The sequence below is a fragment of the Cyprinodon tularosa genome, unplaced genomic scaffold (genome assembly GCF_016077235.1).
Source record: "Cyprinodon tularosa strain WSP-4 unplaced genomic scaffold, ASM1607723v1 ctg44, whole genome shotgun sequence".
NCBI classification, from domain to species: Eukaryota; Metazoa; Chordata; class Actinopteri; order Cyprinodontiformes; family Cyprinodontidae; genus Cyprinodon; species Cyprinodon tularosa.
In genome coordinates this window covers 2,259,045-2,277,160 of record NW_024039163.1, presented here as the reverse complement: position 1 = coordinate 2,277,160, position 18,116 = coordinate 2,259,045, and the positions used below count along the sequence as shown (strand labels likewise).

General features: G+C 41.0%; 1 protein-coding gene across 1 annotated transcript in view; it reads right to left on the bottom strand.

The window, feature by feature from the left end:
• The window catches only part of itpr2 (inositol 1,4,5-trisphosphate receptor, type 2), a 110,112-nt gene that overhangs the window by 58,136 nt on the left and 33,860 nt on the right, over positions 1-18,116 (bottom strand). Inside the window, exons 29-37 of the mRNA XM_038299888.1 lie at positions 17,975-18,097; positions 17,668-17,868; positions 16,985-17,236; positions 16,777-16,902; positions 14,892-15,014; positions 14,497-14,617; positions 13,264-13,445; positions 9,888-10,030; positions 7,327-7,435 (exon numbers count right to left, since the gene is read on the bottom strand). Coding sequence (XP_038155816.1) covers positions 7,327-7,435; positions 9,888-10,030; positions 13,264-13,445; positions 14,497-14,617; positions 14,892-15,014; positions 16,777-16,902; positions 16,985-17,236; positions 17,668-17,868; positions 17,975-18,097 — 1,380 coding nt within the window. The remainder of the gene's footprint in view (positions 1-7,326; positions 7,436-9,887; positions 10,031-13,263; positions 13,446-14,496; positions 14,618-14,891; positions 15,015-16,776; positions 16,903-16,984; positions 17,237-17,667; positions 17,869-17,974; positions 18,098-18,116) is intronic.

Here is an 18,116-nt window from a genome sequence, read left to right as displayed (position 1 = left end):
CTTGTACCAGTTAGTTCTGAGGCGCGGCTGAAGCAGCTTTGCTGCTCTGGCTGCAAAAGTGTGTCTGACACGCGTTGGGCGGAGCTTCACTATCCTTTCTCTGCCTTGCATCTATATTTGCTGTGATCAGTGGGAATAAAGTAGTTTTAATATGTTTTTAAGTGAGAAAATACACCTGAAAACGTAATCAGTGCAGTCAGTTCATTCAGATTATTATCCTGCCTTCAATATGTTTTCTGTCGGAGCCGCTCAGACCCCCACATACCAGGGATGCGCCGAAAGTAGGGATCCCTTCATCAGCAGTCTCTGGCCGGGTTGCCTCCTCGCGGTTCACCACGGCAGCTGGTAGGTGTTTTTCATCTAAATAATCCAAACTGCATATTCTGCCGGCAGATTTCTGCATTTTAAGTTAATTTAGGAGTCAATAAACTGTTTAAGAGGAGTGATCATCAGCGCTGTGTCTCTCTCCCTGCGTCAGATGCTTAGCCCGACGCCCGACGCGCTGCTTCAGCTGCTCAGACGTGCTGCGCCTGCTGCTCAAAACGCGCCGCGGGACCTTTTGCTGCGCCTTGATGCGCGTCAACCATTGACTTTGCATGTAAACTCGCTGCTTCTGTCGCGCCAGCTACGTCCAGTGTGAACGCAGCATTAGTCATTCGCTGCTAAGCTAAAAAAAAACGCGCCTGGCTTGACGGAGAAACCAGGAGAACAGCTGTGCATATTTACGACAGTGCACTTTTACTTTCGCCCTCTGGGGGGAGCCTCGCTGGAAAATCAACACCGGTTGCATAGTGTACCTTTAAGAAATGGGTGCAATACAGTTTGTCCAAGTGGCGTTGCTATATGAAGATGTCTTAAGAAGCGGGAGGGCCCTGACCATATCTGACCAACCAGGCAGATCTGGTACCTACACTGGTGCTCCCAGTACTCCCAATGCAGTGATACAGAGTCATACCCAGATCAGGCAAACAACAAGTGCAAATCTCTTATAGCCTTTAAATCCAAAGTATAAGCCTCTAATAGACACCCAGCTGTGTCTGAATAATAGAAATCCAGAATAAATCACACCATTTCAACCCAAATAGATTTTTAAACAACTTTTGAGTACTTCCTGGCTCACAGACTTAAATGGCATTAACAGTTCCAAATTTAGCCCAGACACGTCCCAGTTTAGACTTTCTGATTTTACCCAGCATGCTGTATGAGCCTAAATACCAGAAAAGGTCAAACTATACAGTATAACACACACATCTACTACAACTGACTGGCCTGTTGCATCTGGAAAATAGCCAATGATCCACAGGGACTCGCATCTCAGCTCTTATTAGGCAGCCAAAAAAAGGGGAGGGGGCAACATCACGGGATGAGTACGCATAGAGATAGACAGCATAGCTATGCCAGCCAGGCAGAAATCAGATGTGCCCTAGCAAAGCTTTACCTTGACATGAATGCATGTGATGCATTTAGCTTTAAGACAGTGGTAATCTGTAAATCTGCTTTGCCTTTGGGAAAGTTGGTGTGAAACCTGGCAAGGACAGAGGTGGGACAAATGCTCAGACAGAGAGACGGATGGTGTATTAGTAAAAGTGGAGAGTTTGAAAAGGTGGGAGGAAGAAGAAATCCTGGGAGACTGTTCTATGTTACATAAACAGCTTTTTCAGTCTACTGTAACAGGAGGATGAATACTGTAAATAAAGCACATAGACATATACAGAAATCCCGACATGTAAAGTACACATTTAAACCAGAGTTAATTTCTAAAGAAATTAAGGTTTACCGTATTTTCACGACCATAAGGCGCACCGGACTAAAAGGCGCATTCTCAGTTATGTGTCCCATTTCTGTATTTAACACACACATAAGGCGCACCGGACTATAGGGCGCGTTTTTTATATACAGGTACATGTCCTCTACTACCTTTAAATACCTCTACTGCGTATTTAAAAATACAGCGGGGGCAAAACTGAGTATGACTGTGCTTTATTCATGTATTTATTACAAAGTATTAATCAAACCTGGCAGCTGGCCGTGAGACAGACACATCGCAGATGACACAGCGCTGTGGTCACTCCTAAATTAACTTAAAATCCTGAAACCTGCCGACGGAATATGTTCGCTTTTATTACCGGTATCCTGGTGCCTGCAGCTAAAATTATTTAGATGAAAAACACCTGCCAGCAGCCGCGGTGAACGAAAGGATTTCTCCTGTCGGCGCACCGCTGGTATGTGGGGGTCTGAGCGCCTCCGACAGAAATAGATAATCTGGATGAACTGACTGCAATTATTAAGTTTTCAGGTGGCCTTTCTCACTTAAAAACATATTAAAACTACTTTATTCCAACTGATCACAGCAAATATAGCTGCAAGATTTAGATTATTTAGATGAAAAAACACCTGCCAGCCACCGCGCTGAAGAGGAGGAGACGCGCCCACAGGCTGCTGTTGAATTAAGTTTTCAGGTAGAAAAATAGAGCGGGAGCAAAACTGAGTATGATTGTGCTTTATTCATGTATTTATTACAAAGTATTAATCAAACCCATCAAAGTCATCATCCTCTGTTATCCTCAGCATTCCTCTGAATAAAACAGCTGCGCTAAATCAGACATGCCAGTTTCCCCTTCTGCGCTGTCAGAGTCACTTTCCGTGCAGCGCAGCTCCTCAGAAATAATGCCGGCTTTTGCGAAAGCTTGAACAACAGAGCCAGCAGACACAGTCCATCTACAATCCATCCGCAAACGGTGGCGTAACTTGCACGGCGCTGCCTTCCATTTATCATGAAACTGTGGTCTCAGTCTGTCATCCATCGCTCCCACGCCGCTCGCAGCCTTACTTTGAACGGGCGCGTCACACCGATGTCGAGCGGTGGAAGTTCCTTTGTCAGACCCCCGGGATAACGGCGAGCACAGCGTTCATTTGATTCATCTTTTTTTCACATCGGCTGTGAAATGGGCACGCAGCGATGGTGATGCGTGGAAAAAAGCACCTGGTCTCCTCACATACACCTGCCTTTCATCATCTCCTCATCCATCCAGCCTTTTCCATTTGCGTTAATATCATATGTCATCAGAGCGCTGTCTGTCTCGCTGTCAGCTCCCAGATCAGCTTCTCTGATTGGTTGATGCGGCGCGTCCAGCAGCAAAACTTCAATTTTTCCATCTGAGCAGCAGCAGCGCGTTGGCGGTGCGTCAGATGCTTAAACGCTCCCGACGTGCTGCACCAAAATGCGCTGCAGGACCTTTTGCTGCACCTATATGCGCGTCAACCATTGACTTTGCATGTAAACTCGCTGCTTCTGCTGCACCTGCTGGGTCCGGTTCACACCGATGTCGAGCGGTTGAACAGCGAGCACAGCGTTAATTTGTTTCCCCATGTTTTTCACATCAGCTGTGAGACGGGCACGCATGGAGTTACATATTAACAGCGATGGTGAGGGGTGGAAAAAAAACACCTGGTCTCCTTACATTCAGCCACTCTTTCATCATCTCCTCAATGAGATGGTCTCAAAAGTCGCAGTTACAACACACATAGGGCGCACCGCACCATAGGGCACACCGCACATTTTGAGGAAAAAAAAGACGTTTAAGTGCGCCTTATAGTCGTGAAAATACGGTACTTGTTTTTTTTACTTGTAAACAAAAACAAATAAATCATTTAGACATATGATACATATTTTCTGGGTTTATTAAACCATGTCAGATTCAGAACCAACTGCTACAGCAAAGCTTTGCAAAGTTTGCTGGAAAAGATGTAAAGCATTGCAGGACTACTGGTGCCTAATCATGCAGTTGTTGTTGGGATCAAGAGATTCTAAAGTTTTAGGAAGTAACTGTTTCAAAATAGAAAGGAAAAAGTTGCTTTCTACTCTGACTTTTCAACAATTAATGGGAAAATTAAAAACAAATCATGGTGGTAAATTAAATCACCACCAAGAAGTGTTTCAAAATTGACGCCCCTCTATTGAGGAAATATGTTTTAACCTTTGATCAGGGCTGGGCAATTTCGTTTAAAAAGAAAAAGGACGTTTTTTTTTAATACCATACCTAATTAGATTGTTTCTTTCACTTCGGTTTCTTGATAAAGAACAAAAAAAATGTCAGAAATTACTTTCAAAAACTGGCTTTTATTTCAAACATCCCTTCTAGTAGTTGAAAAAAATTAAAAAATGCATCTAAATCAAAGCTTTTAATCTTGCTTAGAAATAGAGTTTGCAGGTCCTGCCTTCATAAGATAAGAAAATATGACATACAAGATGTTTCTGTCTAGCCGCATTGAATGGTATATCAGTTATGTGTAGACATGTATTTAGGGTAGTGTCGGCCTAGTGGTTAGGGCATAGAGCTTGGAATCCTGAGGTTCTGAGTTTGAGCCCCATTCCCACAGACTGCCACTCTGGGCCCCTGAGCAAAGACACTTAACCCCCACACTGCTCCTTTGGCGCAGCACAATGGCACCCCACTGCTCCCCAAGGGGATGGGTTAAATGCAGGGAGTTCATTTCGTTGCTCTGTAAAAAAAGCTAGAAAATAAATCACATCATTTTGAACTATTGAAGCCAAGGAGTATTTTTTGGAATACCAATTTTACAAAAATTAAATGTTTATAAATGAAAAGTATGATTAATAATAAATCAAAATTGATTTATCCCCCAGCAATACTCTACGAGAACCAGTAAGGTGTTTGGAACGAAGGAAGAAAAGACCCACAAAGAAGCTATCAAACAAGAAACTGTACTTTCTATACTATTGGCTGCAAGAGAGCAGATAAGGCTGACTGTAGTGGCAAAACTTGAATAATTTTGATCTTTCAATATCTGTCTTAATTTGTGCAGGGCGATGGTCTTATAGAAACTTCAGAGTTAAGGTAAGGATGGACTGTGTACAGAACGCATATACGGTAATACTTTTTCCATAATGCCAACCAAGCTAATGGCTACATAACATATAAGCTGGCTTTAAAAATGTAAGCCTTAGTTATTTTGTTAATATTAGTTACCACAATACTAACTAGTTATTAGTATGGCCTCTCACACAGCCGGCGGTGTCACTTGGCTGCCAAGAGAAGTTGTTATTAATGACAACTCCTGGCCAGGGAGGCTACTATTTTTGTTTGGTGTCTTAATATGAAGTCTTCATAGAGAAATCAGGACCTGCTGGTCAAACATTCTTATAAAGTAAGGATCTGAAGTTAAAAACCAGGTTTAACCGGCTATCTCTGTTTTATGTAGAGTTTCATATGTACTGAATGGGGTACAATAACAAAAAAATACAGCTTTCTGGTTTATTTGAGAATTTTAAAATATAACCCTTACAATCAGACCATGTTCTTTGATAGAGATGGTCATTTTGAATTGGAATAAAAATAGAAAACAATTTAAGATTTAGTACACTAAAGAACTGTATATGGCTGTGCATGGATGCAATGATTCGTTTAATGAGTTTAAAATTCATTCGCCATTCTTCAGCATTTGAAATGCAAATCACCAATGTAAAGAAGCGATAAGTGAGAAATTGGCTGATAAAAATGTTTTGCAGGAATCCTTAAGCATCTCTAAAGAACAGTGAAACCCTTTGAGAAACGAGAAATCCTAAAAAAAAAAAAAAAGGGCTATTTTTGATGCAACCCTACCCATGTGACCTGGTACAGTACGGTATCAGTGCACATAAAAAATTCTTTCATTCTCTTTAAAATAAAACCTCCTTACACCCTGGCTATCTTCAGGGCAAGTTGGAGCACAAATATTTGCACATCAGCCCTTATCTGATGGCTCTAACACGCAGCTTCACGTCTCCTTCATGTTGCCCAAGCAGCCACGATCCGGGCAAACGCAGGTCAGGGTCTGGGTGGGAAGAGACGGCAGCGAGATAGGGAGAATAAGCTGGGCGAGAGGACAGAATAGGGCTGACTGAGACTTAGCATCAAACAAGTAGAGAGAGAGAGAGAGGTAGAGAGGGGTAGAGAGGGAGAACGTGAGGCTCCACGTGACTCTGGCTCAGCCACTGCAGGCTGTTGCGTAACCGCACCCCCTGCCCTGTCTCCTCATGGACCGAGCAGACTCTCTCCTATCCCTCACCCCCCCACCTCACATGGCTCCTCACATGGCTCCTCTCTTTTCTCTCTCTCACTTGCTTCTCCACCCACTCATTGTACCCCTGGGGAGCCACCAACCTCAGCTGCCTAAGCTGTCACTCTGTCTCTCTCCTTCTGTTTTTTTTCCTGTCTGCCTCTCCCTCTCTGCTTATTTCAGTCAGTCGCTGTCCTCCAGCTCCCTCTCAGCTTCCCCTGCAGTGAAGCAGCAGCTCCACACTCAGGGCTGAAGGGAAACGACAAAAAGAGGCTAACGATGCACTCAAGCACCTATACACAATGTGGCATTTGGCATATTGTCACCGCACCGTCAGGCATGGATAAGCAGAACAGGCTTTAAAAAGTGAAACCTTTAGCTAAAACATTTTTCATCTTTTTTTTTTTTTTTTTTTTTTTTTTTTTTTTAACACAACTGTTAGGGGAAAACTTCACCCAATAATAATAATAATATGAAGAAGAGAAAGACAGTACTGGCTACCATAGCAGAGAATCAATAACCCCAGTTTTTTAAATAATCATTTTTTTTAAAGAGTTTTCCAGAGTGCACTCAGTCTTCATCGCTAGGTTTCATATTTTCCCACCCTAGGAGAGTAATTTAAATCTAATTTTCACACAAAAAAGTAAGCACAAATATTAAAAGAATACAATCAAATTACTGATAAACGGATGGCTGTATAGACAAGGAGATAAACGGACGGACGGACGGACGCACAAATAGATATAAGGACGGATGTAATGTGTCCAATTTCTTTCACTTTTCCAGCAGGTGCTGAACCCCTGCTTATTACAGTAATGTTCAGAAATATCCTGAGTGCACAGAAACATCCACAGGCACCTTTTTAAAACCCCTTTTACTAAATTTTAGTAGACCCTCCTCACGGCTGGTAGATGGGAGGTTCAGCAGAACAGAGGCCCCCCCCCCTCTGCAGTATTGATTTGTTTGTTCAGTGTTTGCACCCCTACCATATCTACCTCCCCCCACTTCCCTCCTTTCCCTTTTCTCCTTCTCACTGTGAGTGTGTCCTCAAGTGCCTCCCTGGCTTATGTTATGTAACACGGGCGAACCCGCAGCATACTGATGAGGGAAAACTAGGCTCTGGGGCGAAACAACTGGGGGGAAACAAGGACTCTGCTCTGCTGGCTCATGAAGACGCGCCTATTACAAACTTTCATATTACTTGACATGTTTTAAAAGGATGGAAGAGCAAAGATTTAATGGGAAGAAGAAAAAAAATTAACTTACGGATTCTTGAAAACATTCTTTTTTTTCCATCATCTCTCTGATGGTCTCCAGGATCTTTATGCACAGCTTCTCCTCTTGTTCCATGAGCTTCTTTGTGTGTTTAATTAGTCTGGCGGAGAGAGGACTCAGCAGTGTCATTTCATTCTTAATTGTTTGTTAGAAGTGCAGGAAAAATCTCATAGAGAAGCCTGATGCAGTCTGAGTAGCCCAGTTGCAACGCTTCAGAGAATAACAGCAGAACAGCTGCATACATAGATAGATAGATAGATGTACTTTATTTATCCCAAGCTGGGAAATTGCAGTGTAGCAGCAGCTTTACACATAGTGACAGTCACAACACAATAAGATAAGAAAAAAGTAAAAATAACATAACATCCACGCGTATTTACATAATAAGGGTAATTTACATAATAAGGGTGCAGTGAACAGCCCTGAGGTGCAGTGAACAGATTATAAATAAGTATTAAAATATGGAGTGCAGTACAGTACAGTGCTGGTTACTGTATGCTGAAACAAGAGTTTATTTTTTATTTTACAGTGTGATGGCATATGGTAGGAAAGATTTCCTGTATCTGTCCCTTCGACAGCGGAGCTGGAGCAGCCTGTGAGAAAAGGTGCTCCGCTGTCTGACCACTGTGTGGTGGAGAGGGTGCTGATCATTGTCAATGATGGATAAGAGTTTATTCAGCGTTCTCCTCTCCACCACAGTCTCAAAAGACTCCAGCCTGAGTCCAAGTACAGAACCAGCCCTCCTGATGATTTTATCAAGTCTGTTGGTGTCGCTGGCTCTGATGCTGCTGCCCCAACACACAGCAGCAAAGAAAATGGTGCTGGCAACAACAGACTGGTAAAAGATCTCCAACATCTTGCTGCACACATTGAAGGATCTCAGCTTCCTCAAGAAATAGAGTCTGCTCATCCCCTTCTTGTACACAGCCTCAGAGTTAGACCTCCAGTCCAGTCTTTATAGAATATTTAAAAAGCCATGATGTAACAAAACAAATAAAAAACACAGAAGTTTTTCATATTAAAGTAGAATGGAAGGATACAAGGTTTTCTAGAATTTCTTAAAAAATATAAATAATCTGTTAAATCCAATAACATTAATTGAATCACCTCATTGTGTAGAGTCCTGTAGCTGCAGTCACAGATTTGGGCAAAGTCTAAATACCAAAGACATTGCAGCCATGTTAACACCTTAACATGCTTCGATCTAAACTACTGTATTGTAGCTCTAATTGCATTTTTACACTCATTTTCCTGCTAGTAGGTGAACTTTAACCTTAGCCTTGTGAAGCCTCCGATATGTTTTTCTTTAGAGGGTTCCAAAGCATTTAAGCAATTCAGACACCACCATGTTTCATCTGAAAACTGCTGAAAGAATCTGGCAAGCTGAAAACACTCCCTTCTCATAGGGAGACGTCCAAAGCTTCAAATAAAGTTTTCAATCCAAACTTGCTCACACATCTCCACAACTCTAATGCTACAATCCCACCGGACGTGTACACATTAAGGTCAGATCTGCATCAGAGCATCCTCGATGCTCCTGAAGAGCATCCAGTAAAGTGTGTCCAGATGCTTCTGATGCTCCTGTGTTCAATGGTAGAGAACAGCTTTGCTATATTTGCTGTGATAAGCGGGTAAAAAGCCGTTTTATTATCTTTATAAGTGAACAGGTCCACCTCAAAACATGATGTGGCAGTCAGTTTATCAAGATTATGATCCTGCCTTAAAATATTATTTTGCTGTCGGAGCCTTTCAGATTCCCACACACCGGTGGTGCGCTGTCACTGCGAATTTCCACTACTGTTGGTCACAGCTGGAAGTATAGATGTAAAAATGCCAGGCACCAGAATAATAAAAACAACCATACTTTCAGGGCAGGTTTTAACATTTTAAGTTAATTTATGCGTTAATAAACCATTTCAGAGGAGTGATTATAGTTCTCTGGATCAGCAGTGCTCTATCAGTCTCCCTGCCATCTCCCAGATCAACTCTGATTGGTTGATGTGGCACATTGAGCAGCTCAAGTTCAGCAGTTGATGCTGGTGAAGCGTGTCTCACGTCTCAGATGCTCAGAAGCTCACAAGGCACTGCTTCAGCTGCTTCGATGCGTCAGGATGAGCTTCTCCTGCAACTCGAGACCTGCTGCAGGACCTTTTTGATTCGCCCAGATGTGTGTCAACCATAGACTTTGCATGTAAACTAGCTGCTTCAGCTGCTTTAATCGCAAGAGATGTGAATGCAACATTAGGCTGTCACAGAACAGCTGTACCTCTACCAAGGTTACCTTGCACCCAGGTGACTGCTGAAAAGGATTGGTAGCAATCAAATTTATTTAAGGTTATCAATGTAAAGAGGTAAATAAAAATGCACATCACACTTTTCAGACCTTTATTCAGAACTTCCATATTTGTCCATGTTTTGTGAAAAATGTGTGTGTGTTTAACAGGTATAAAGATATTAGAAAGAAAATTACTGAAAGTCATCGACCTAATGCCATCTTTTGGGTTTGCTTTGACAGTTCACACTATAACCAGTTAGAACAAGAAGCTACTCACTTGGACATGAAGGCTCCACTCTCACAGCGTAGACGTGCATCTTCTGGAAACAGCAGCTCTGGGCTGTGTAGAACATCCACCAGAACAGAGAATTCAGCCTGAACCTTCGGATTGAACTGCTCCTCCAAACGAGTCACAACCCCCTAAAATCAGAGTCAGAGACATGCAAAGATACACATGGATGCTGGAACATGGATGTCATCCTTAAAAAGCTAGAATTCATCATCCAACCACCAGTTCATTCAACCCAACTGAAAAAAAGAGGCTAATTGTCTTCTTTTATCCTGCAACCGTGGTCATGATGCATACATACACACACACACACACACATATACATATATATACATATATATATACATATATATATATATATATATATATATATATATATATATATATCGTATTTTCACGACTATAAGGCACACATAAACGTCTTTTTTTTTCCCTCAAAACCACCTCATTGAGGAGATGATGAAAGAGTGGCTGAATGTAAGGAGACCAGGTGTTTTTTTTTTCCACTCATCACCACACCATCGCTGTTAATCTGACTCCATGCGTGCCCATCTCACAGCTGATGTGAAAAACATGGTGAAACAAATTAATGCTGTGCTCGCTGTGAACCGGACGCAGCAGGTGCAGCAGAAGCAGCGAGTTTACATGCAAAGTCAACGGTTGACGAGCGTATAGACGCAGCAAAAGGTCCCGCAGCGCGTTTCGAGCGAGTCGGGAGCGCGCCGCCAACGCGCTGCTGCTGCTCGAGATGGAAAAAATTGAAGTTTTGCTGCTGGACGCGCCGCATCAACCAATCAGAGAAGCTGATCTGGGAGCTGACAGCGAGACAGACACATCGCTCTGATGACATATGATATTAACGCAAATGAAAAGGGCTGGATGGATGAGGAGATGATGAAAGCGTGGCTGAGGGAGGTGTATGTGAGGAGACCAGGTGGTTTTTTTCCACGCATCACCATCGCTTTTAATGTGTGACTCCATGCTTGCCCATCTCACAGCTGATTTGAAAAACATGGTGAAAAAAAATAAACGCTGTGCTCGCCGTTATCTCGGGGGTCTGACAAAGGAACTTCCACCGCTCGACATCGGTGTGAAGCGGCCGTTCAAAGTAAGGCTGCGAGCGGCGTGGGAGCGATGGATGACAGACGGAGACCACAGTTTCACGATAAGTGGAAGGCTACTTCCACTTTGTAATAAATACATTAATAAAGCACAAACATACTCAGTTTTGCTCCCGCTCTATTTTTCTACCTGAAAACTTAATTCAACAGCAGCCTCTGGGCGGGTCGCCTCTGGGTTCACCGCGGCGGCTGGCAGGTGTTTTTTCATCTAAATAATCTAAATCTTGCAGCTATATTTGCTGTGATCAGTGGGAATAAAGTAGTTTTAATATGTTTCTAAGTGAGAAAATACACCTGAAAACTTCATAATTGCAGTCAGTTCATCCAGATTATCTATTTCTGTCGGAGGCGCTCAGACCCCCACATACCAGCGGTGCACCGACAGCAGAAATCCCTTCAACAGCAGCCTGTAGGCTGGGCAGCCTCCAGGTTCACCGAAGGCTGCTGGCAGGTGTTTTTCATCTAAATAATTTAAACTGCAGGCACCAGGATACCGGTAATAAAAGCGAACGAATTGCGTCGTCAGGTTTCAGGATTTTAAGTTAATTTAAGAGTGATCACAGCGCACTGTCATCTGCGATGTGTCTGTCTCACGGCCAGCACCCAGGTTTGATTAATACTTTGTAATAAATACATGAATAAAGCACAGTCATACTCAGTTTTGCCCCCGCTGTATTTTTAAATACGCAGTAGAGGTATTTAAAGGTAGTAGAGGACATGTACCTGTATATAAAAAACGCGCCCTATAGTCCGGTGCGCCTTATGTGTGTGTTAAATACAGAAATGGGACACATAACTGAGAGTGCGCCTTTTAGTACGGTGCGCCTTATGGTCGTGAAAATACGGTATATATATATATATATATATATATATATATATATATATATATATATATATATATATATATATATATATAGAGAGAGAGAGAGAGAGAAAAGAGAGAGAGAGAGATCGATAGAGAGATTTTTAACAACTTATTTATTTTCAATAAATAATCACAAACTATGTAACAGAAAATTCAACAAAAAGAAAAAGCTACACCACAGAATAAATTACATTAACACCTTTCCAAATTAGTTCTCCTCCTACCAGAATAAAAATCCCTTTCCCGTAACTCCAGATGCGACAAAAAGTATCTAAATCTGAAACTGATCTGTAAAAATTAAATTTAAGCAATAGCCTAGACTTCACCAGGTTAATAAATTAAGAAACAAAGTCAATATTCAACTCTTCCACCACCTTCATCTTTCTATTTATATATATTTTAGCCTGTCGTAACAAAAAAAAATCATCATTTGACATTTACTTTTTTTTCCCGTCGTGTGAATTAAAATCCACAAATAAATCTATGTTTAGTGAAAATTTCTCCATACGTGGTTAAAAAAAAAGGTTCTCAAATGCACAAAAAGAGCTGACAGATGAACACAGTCAGAAAAACAATGAAACACTGTTTCTCTCTGTTCACAAAATGGATATTTTTCTTCCACAGCAGGATTAATAACAGAAACAAAAGAGAGAGACAGACAGATAGACACATAGATAGATTATAGAAATTATTTAAAAAGGTTTTATAGGAATTATTTAAAATACATTATAGGAATTATTTACATGCTACAAAATTGTAGAAAACGGAGGCTTTAAGGGTGCATAGCCCAAGTTTAAAAGTTAAATAATAGTTTTCCAATTCCCCCCCATGTAATGAGCTTTTCTCCACTTACTGTATTCTCTAAAAGTTCTATTAGTCATTTAAAGTGTGTGATTCAGGCTGAATTCCCTTGTAACGCTCACCTGGTGCTTTTTTGACTCTCTGAAACAGTGGGGCAACAAGTGAACCCCAAACCACATCACAAAAATAAAAATTGTTTCTAATTCTACATAAAAGAGCTAACTGCAATTTGATCGGCTATGGAATCAGAAGAGGAAAAATTGGAGTAGGGAGTTCAGATCTGACCTGGGAAGGGCCCTTTTTTGATAAAAAGGTTAGATTCTCACAATAACTTCAGTATTTATAGTTTCCTTACACAAGATGACATAACTCCTCTAAAGAAAAGACCAGTGGAGTTAAAGCGAACTGACTCCAGTGCTTTTTCCATTTCTGCACAACACTTTTCTTCGTTTCAATATGTCACCAGAAGGAGAAAACCTCTGCAAAACTCTGGAACCCTCCTTTAAGAAGACCTTCAATAAGTGGCCTTATTCTCCTTGGGTTAAACTTCTAGTGTAGAAAATCTAATAAATCTCACCTGCAGTTTCTCGATGATGTTCTTGTAGTCTGGGCTACCCAGAGGCTCTTTGCGAGGTCGTGAACGAGCAGAGGTCCTCCAGTCTTTTGCCGCCCGCTGAACCGCATTGGTGTGGACATTCAGAGAAAGAGTGTTGACCTGACTGTCCAGATCGACCGGGATGGGAATGGAACGGGCCTTTGCTGAGGAAAGGAAAAAACGGAGACCAAGAGGGAATACAGCATAGTTAGCCTAACAGCAACAGATCCACAAAGATGCATGCATTTTCAGACAGAGGTTTACATACAAAAGTCATGAACAACAATGCAAAGTTAGTTAGCCATTTAGTTTATAAACAGTTCCTTTCTGTTCAGTTTCTATTTTAGAATGAAATTGTTGCATAACAAATAGGACACATTTTACTAACATGATTAGATGCATCCATTCACCTGCACTAAAACCCTAAATGACCTAATTTATGTATGAACCATGTCACTGTAAAAAAAATTGAAATCTCAATAAGTAATTTTCTCTTAAAATAAGTGCATTTTTTCTTGAATTGAGCAGGTAAGTGAGAGACTTTGCCAATGGAACGAGAAAATTTACATTTAAAATAAGAAAAAAAACATTGCATGGTCTTGTTTCAAGTGCATATTATCCAATTATCTTATTTTAAGAGTCAAAATACTCATTGCATTGGTAAAAATCTTATTAACCCTCTTAAATTAAGGCTAAATACACTTAATTTAAGAATTTTGTATTCATTTCTAGATTGTTTTTCCAGGGTAGACATCATCAGGCCATCATCAGAGATCGGCTTACTCAGTGTTTCCAGAACAAAAGCAGAGCAAAATAAACGCTGCTTTTCTTTGCTATGGTCTGGAAAAACTCAGTGAGAGTCTGAAATACTCAGAGTCTTTAAATCAGAACTGAAAAAAAAGAACATTTGTTTACATTTGATAAAAGAAACCCGATGAAACAACTGCTGTCTGATGAGTGACTGAATGAAACAAGGATAAAAAAAAAAATAAATAAATAAAACGAATTTTAATCCAAAGAAAGATTTAAAATTGCAATTGCAATATTCAATATATTAAGGTTTTTAAGCAAAACTTAAAAGGTCATTTTCCTTTGATGTCGTGAAAAAATTGCTCTTTGCATTTCCCTCTATATAAATGGTGCTGGATACATGAAGATTACCTACCTTTAACAAATACACAAATACTAACTTAACAGCAGAGCAGAAGAACTCACCAAAATCAGCCAGTGCCTTGATACAGGTCTCAATGTTGCTCTTCTGGGATGAATTCATAACCTTAAGGCTGTAGATTCTGAAAGATGACTGGATCAGCTTAATGAAAGTAGACTGGTTATTCTGCAAAAGAAGGGGGAAAAAAATTAAGATGTTATTTTTTTATGAGGAGAACAAGTGTAGAAAAATGTGTATATAAGTTTGTAAGGAAGATTCGAACAGTGGCTCCGATGGGAACTCGTGTTCAAAACAAACGAACACCTGGAGCAACTGCTCTGGGTTTGAAATATAAAAAAGTAAAATCCCATGTGAATGTGCAAGGAGAAAAGCAGCCTGTGGTAAAATACTGCTACTTTACAGAAGCAAAAAACTCACAGAAGTTGGAAATGAAGAGTACCTGCAGCATGGAGTGGTTCACAGAGAAAGTCGACTCAAAGAAACTTTTGATTATGGCCATCACCGTTTCTGTCACGTACTTGTCCAGGGCATCTGGACGGATGCGTTCTGTAGAGCTGCACATCTGAAGTATAAACAGAGAAACAGTTTTCCACCAGTCTGCTCTTTACCTTGCAGATAAGTTTCACTCCTCGGAAGGTGCATTGCAATGGCATTTTAACCATTTTCTTACCGGTCGGGCAACACTTGCAAAGCATGTAGAATAGTTAAAATGCTTTTCTTTTAGACTCTTCTTAAAAAAAAAAACATGCTTTGATTTAAACCACCCTGCTGTACCTCAGGATAGTTCTTAAAGGTTTTTGTCCTGGAGTGAGTACAGCCTCTGACTGCTTTTCTTCTTTCCATCAACTGCCCTGTGCGGTTGGGGAAAAAAAGCCTTCCCACACCCTGATTCAGCCACCTCCATGCTTTACAGTGGAATTTGTGAGTGGAGGCTTTCCAGTCTCAGTTTTAAGCACATAAAAACTTTAAAATGGCCAGAGGGGTGAATCTGGCTCTCGTCCGACCTTCAACCAAAATTTGTAATGTCCCCTGCTGGTAATGTTACGGCTGGCTCTCATCTCCCCACTCTGTTATAAAGGCCACGGTGTTGAGGTGCACAACTTATAGTTTTCCCGTCAACATATTCCTCCACTTTAGTTGAGAAGCACTGTAACTCCCTCACTTCTGACCAAGGCCCTGGCCTGCCGGGTTAGAGTTATGGCAGCTTTGCCCCAGCCTATCAGTGTCATACGATTGAACAGGAGCTCTGTAAGATGTTCATACCTCAGGAGATGTTTGAGAAAATACCTGCTTTAAAGTTCTGGACTACTTTTCCTCTATCCTGTTTCGTCTGTCCTCCATCTGTGTTGGTAATTCATAATTAATGTTCTAATATGGCCTCTGGAGATCAACTGTGTGAGGGCTGAGATTATATCACACCCACACAACTGTTCTTCTAGCTTAATGATCAGGAAATTAATCGAACAAGGGCTGAAAATATTTATTAGGTTAATCCAATAAATATCATTGAAATTATTGAAATAATCGTCAACTAATTTAGTAATTGATTAATTGTTAACTGGAGTATAGAGACTGTAAAATGTGACTTTAGCTGACAGGGCGACCCACCTTGAGCAGCAATTATACCAAAATTGTAAAAAAAAAAAATATGCATTTAAGATAAAAATCTTTTTATATACAGAACTTCTCAAGTGGAAAAGCTTTATTTTCACTTGGTTTAATTTAGCAAAAACTTTTTTTTTTTTTTTTTTTTTAGAAACCTTTTGCCATCCGATTATTAATCAAAAAAATTTGACAGATCAATCGATTTGCAAAATAATCGTTAGTTGCAGCCCTAAATCGAACCGCAGAAAATAGTCCTAAATACAAATAAACACGAGGGCGGCACAATGTCACAACAGTGTCACTATCACATTCATCTGCCTGTTGGCAGGACAACTCTTAAAGTAGCAGCATTCATATAAAAATGTCAGCCAACGGGAACTTTTTTTAATGAAAACTTCTTTTTGAGATCAGAATATTGATTATTTCGAAAGAAGCTGGATGGGTTGCACATCTTCTCGGGTCTATGTTTGCAGTGAACTCAAAGAAGGATGCATTAATGTTTGCAAATTCGTTATATTGTTATACAAGCGTCCTGTAATATTTTCTCATGAAATTCCACTAAAATATAATCAATGATCAATGAATCAATTGCATCGGTTGTAAGAACATTCAAAGGAAAGGCTTTGTATGCAGATTCAGTGTTCATAGATGCTAAAACACACTGCCTTATTACAAAAACAAAAAAAACTGTTGTTGTTTTTTAGTGTGTCATTTCTTACAGTGGCCATGTCAACCAGGAAGTTTTCAAATAGCCTCCAGATATGAGAAGATGTGTAGATCTCTTTCATTTCCACTTCGGTGTCCACGTAGCAATGATTGACAAAATTCACATACGCCGTTTTAACCTGTGGAGGAGAAAGGATCCAAAAATGTTTACAGATTAATGACAGTGTCCAAATGTAAAGAAATTCAGAGAAGGAAAATTACCTCTGGAATACAGTTCACATCCGTGACCACTTTCACAATGTCATCCAGCGGCAGCAGAGAGTTGCACTTCAGCTCGGTGTAAACGTTCTTCCCCTCTGTGCAGGCAGCTAGCAGATCCACCAGGGTGTTGTGGTACGCCAGGGCTCCGTTCTCATCCGTACGCTCGCTCTCAGAGGCCATCATCTGGAGCAGCACAGCAAACGACGAGCGATCGTTGTAGAAGACCAGAACGTCCTCGCCAGCGTTCACCAGCTAAACGCACAGACAGCGAAAACAGAAAGTGAGAGAAAGGCATATTCTAAGTTTTCATTTTATATTCAAAATTCTTTAAACCATATTATTCACAATGCTTGAAATTCGAGGGAGGGAGGGAGGGAGGGAGGGAGGGAGGGAGGGAGGGAGGGAGGGAGGGAGGGAGGGAGGGAGGGAGGGAGGGAGGGAGGGAGGGAGGCAGGAAGGAGGAAGGAAGGAAGGAAGGAAGGAAGGAAGGAAGGAAGGAAGGAAGGAAGGAAGGAAGGAAGGAAGGAAGGAAGGAAGGAAGGAAGGAAGGAAGGACTGTTTTCCCCCCAAAACGTATCCTGAAAATATTTTTAGCAAACACAGAACTATTTCTAACTTTTCCGAAGTGTGGAGGACCCCTTATAACAACTTTAAAAAAAATACATGCACTGCTAAATTCCTACCTCAGTCATGACTTTGTCCTGACATTTCTTCATGTACTTCCCTTCACATTTCACGATTGTTTGCAGAAACCTGAGGTACTGAACGTGCCGTCCGTGCGTCTCAATGCAGTGGACAAAATGGTGAACCACTCGGTCGCTGATATCATTGCACAGCTGATTGTTGTTCATGAAGATGTGACGCATTGTCTCAGCTTCCAGTAACTGGAACAAAAAAGATAACAGATTTAACAAAAAATGACATTTAAAAAGTCTACTTGGGGTATAAGGAAAAGAAAACATGATCCTTAGAATGTTGAGGTCGACGAACCCCTGGAGTGAGGAAGAGGTTCAGGTGCTTGTGGAGCAGAACTTGATTTTCAGGGTTTCCTTTGCAGAAGTTTTGCAAAAACGTATGAGCCAACTTCATAATCTCATTCATCTTCTCATCATTCTAGAAGGAAATCAAACAA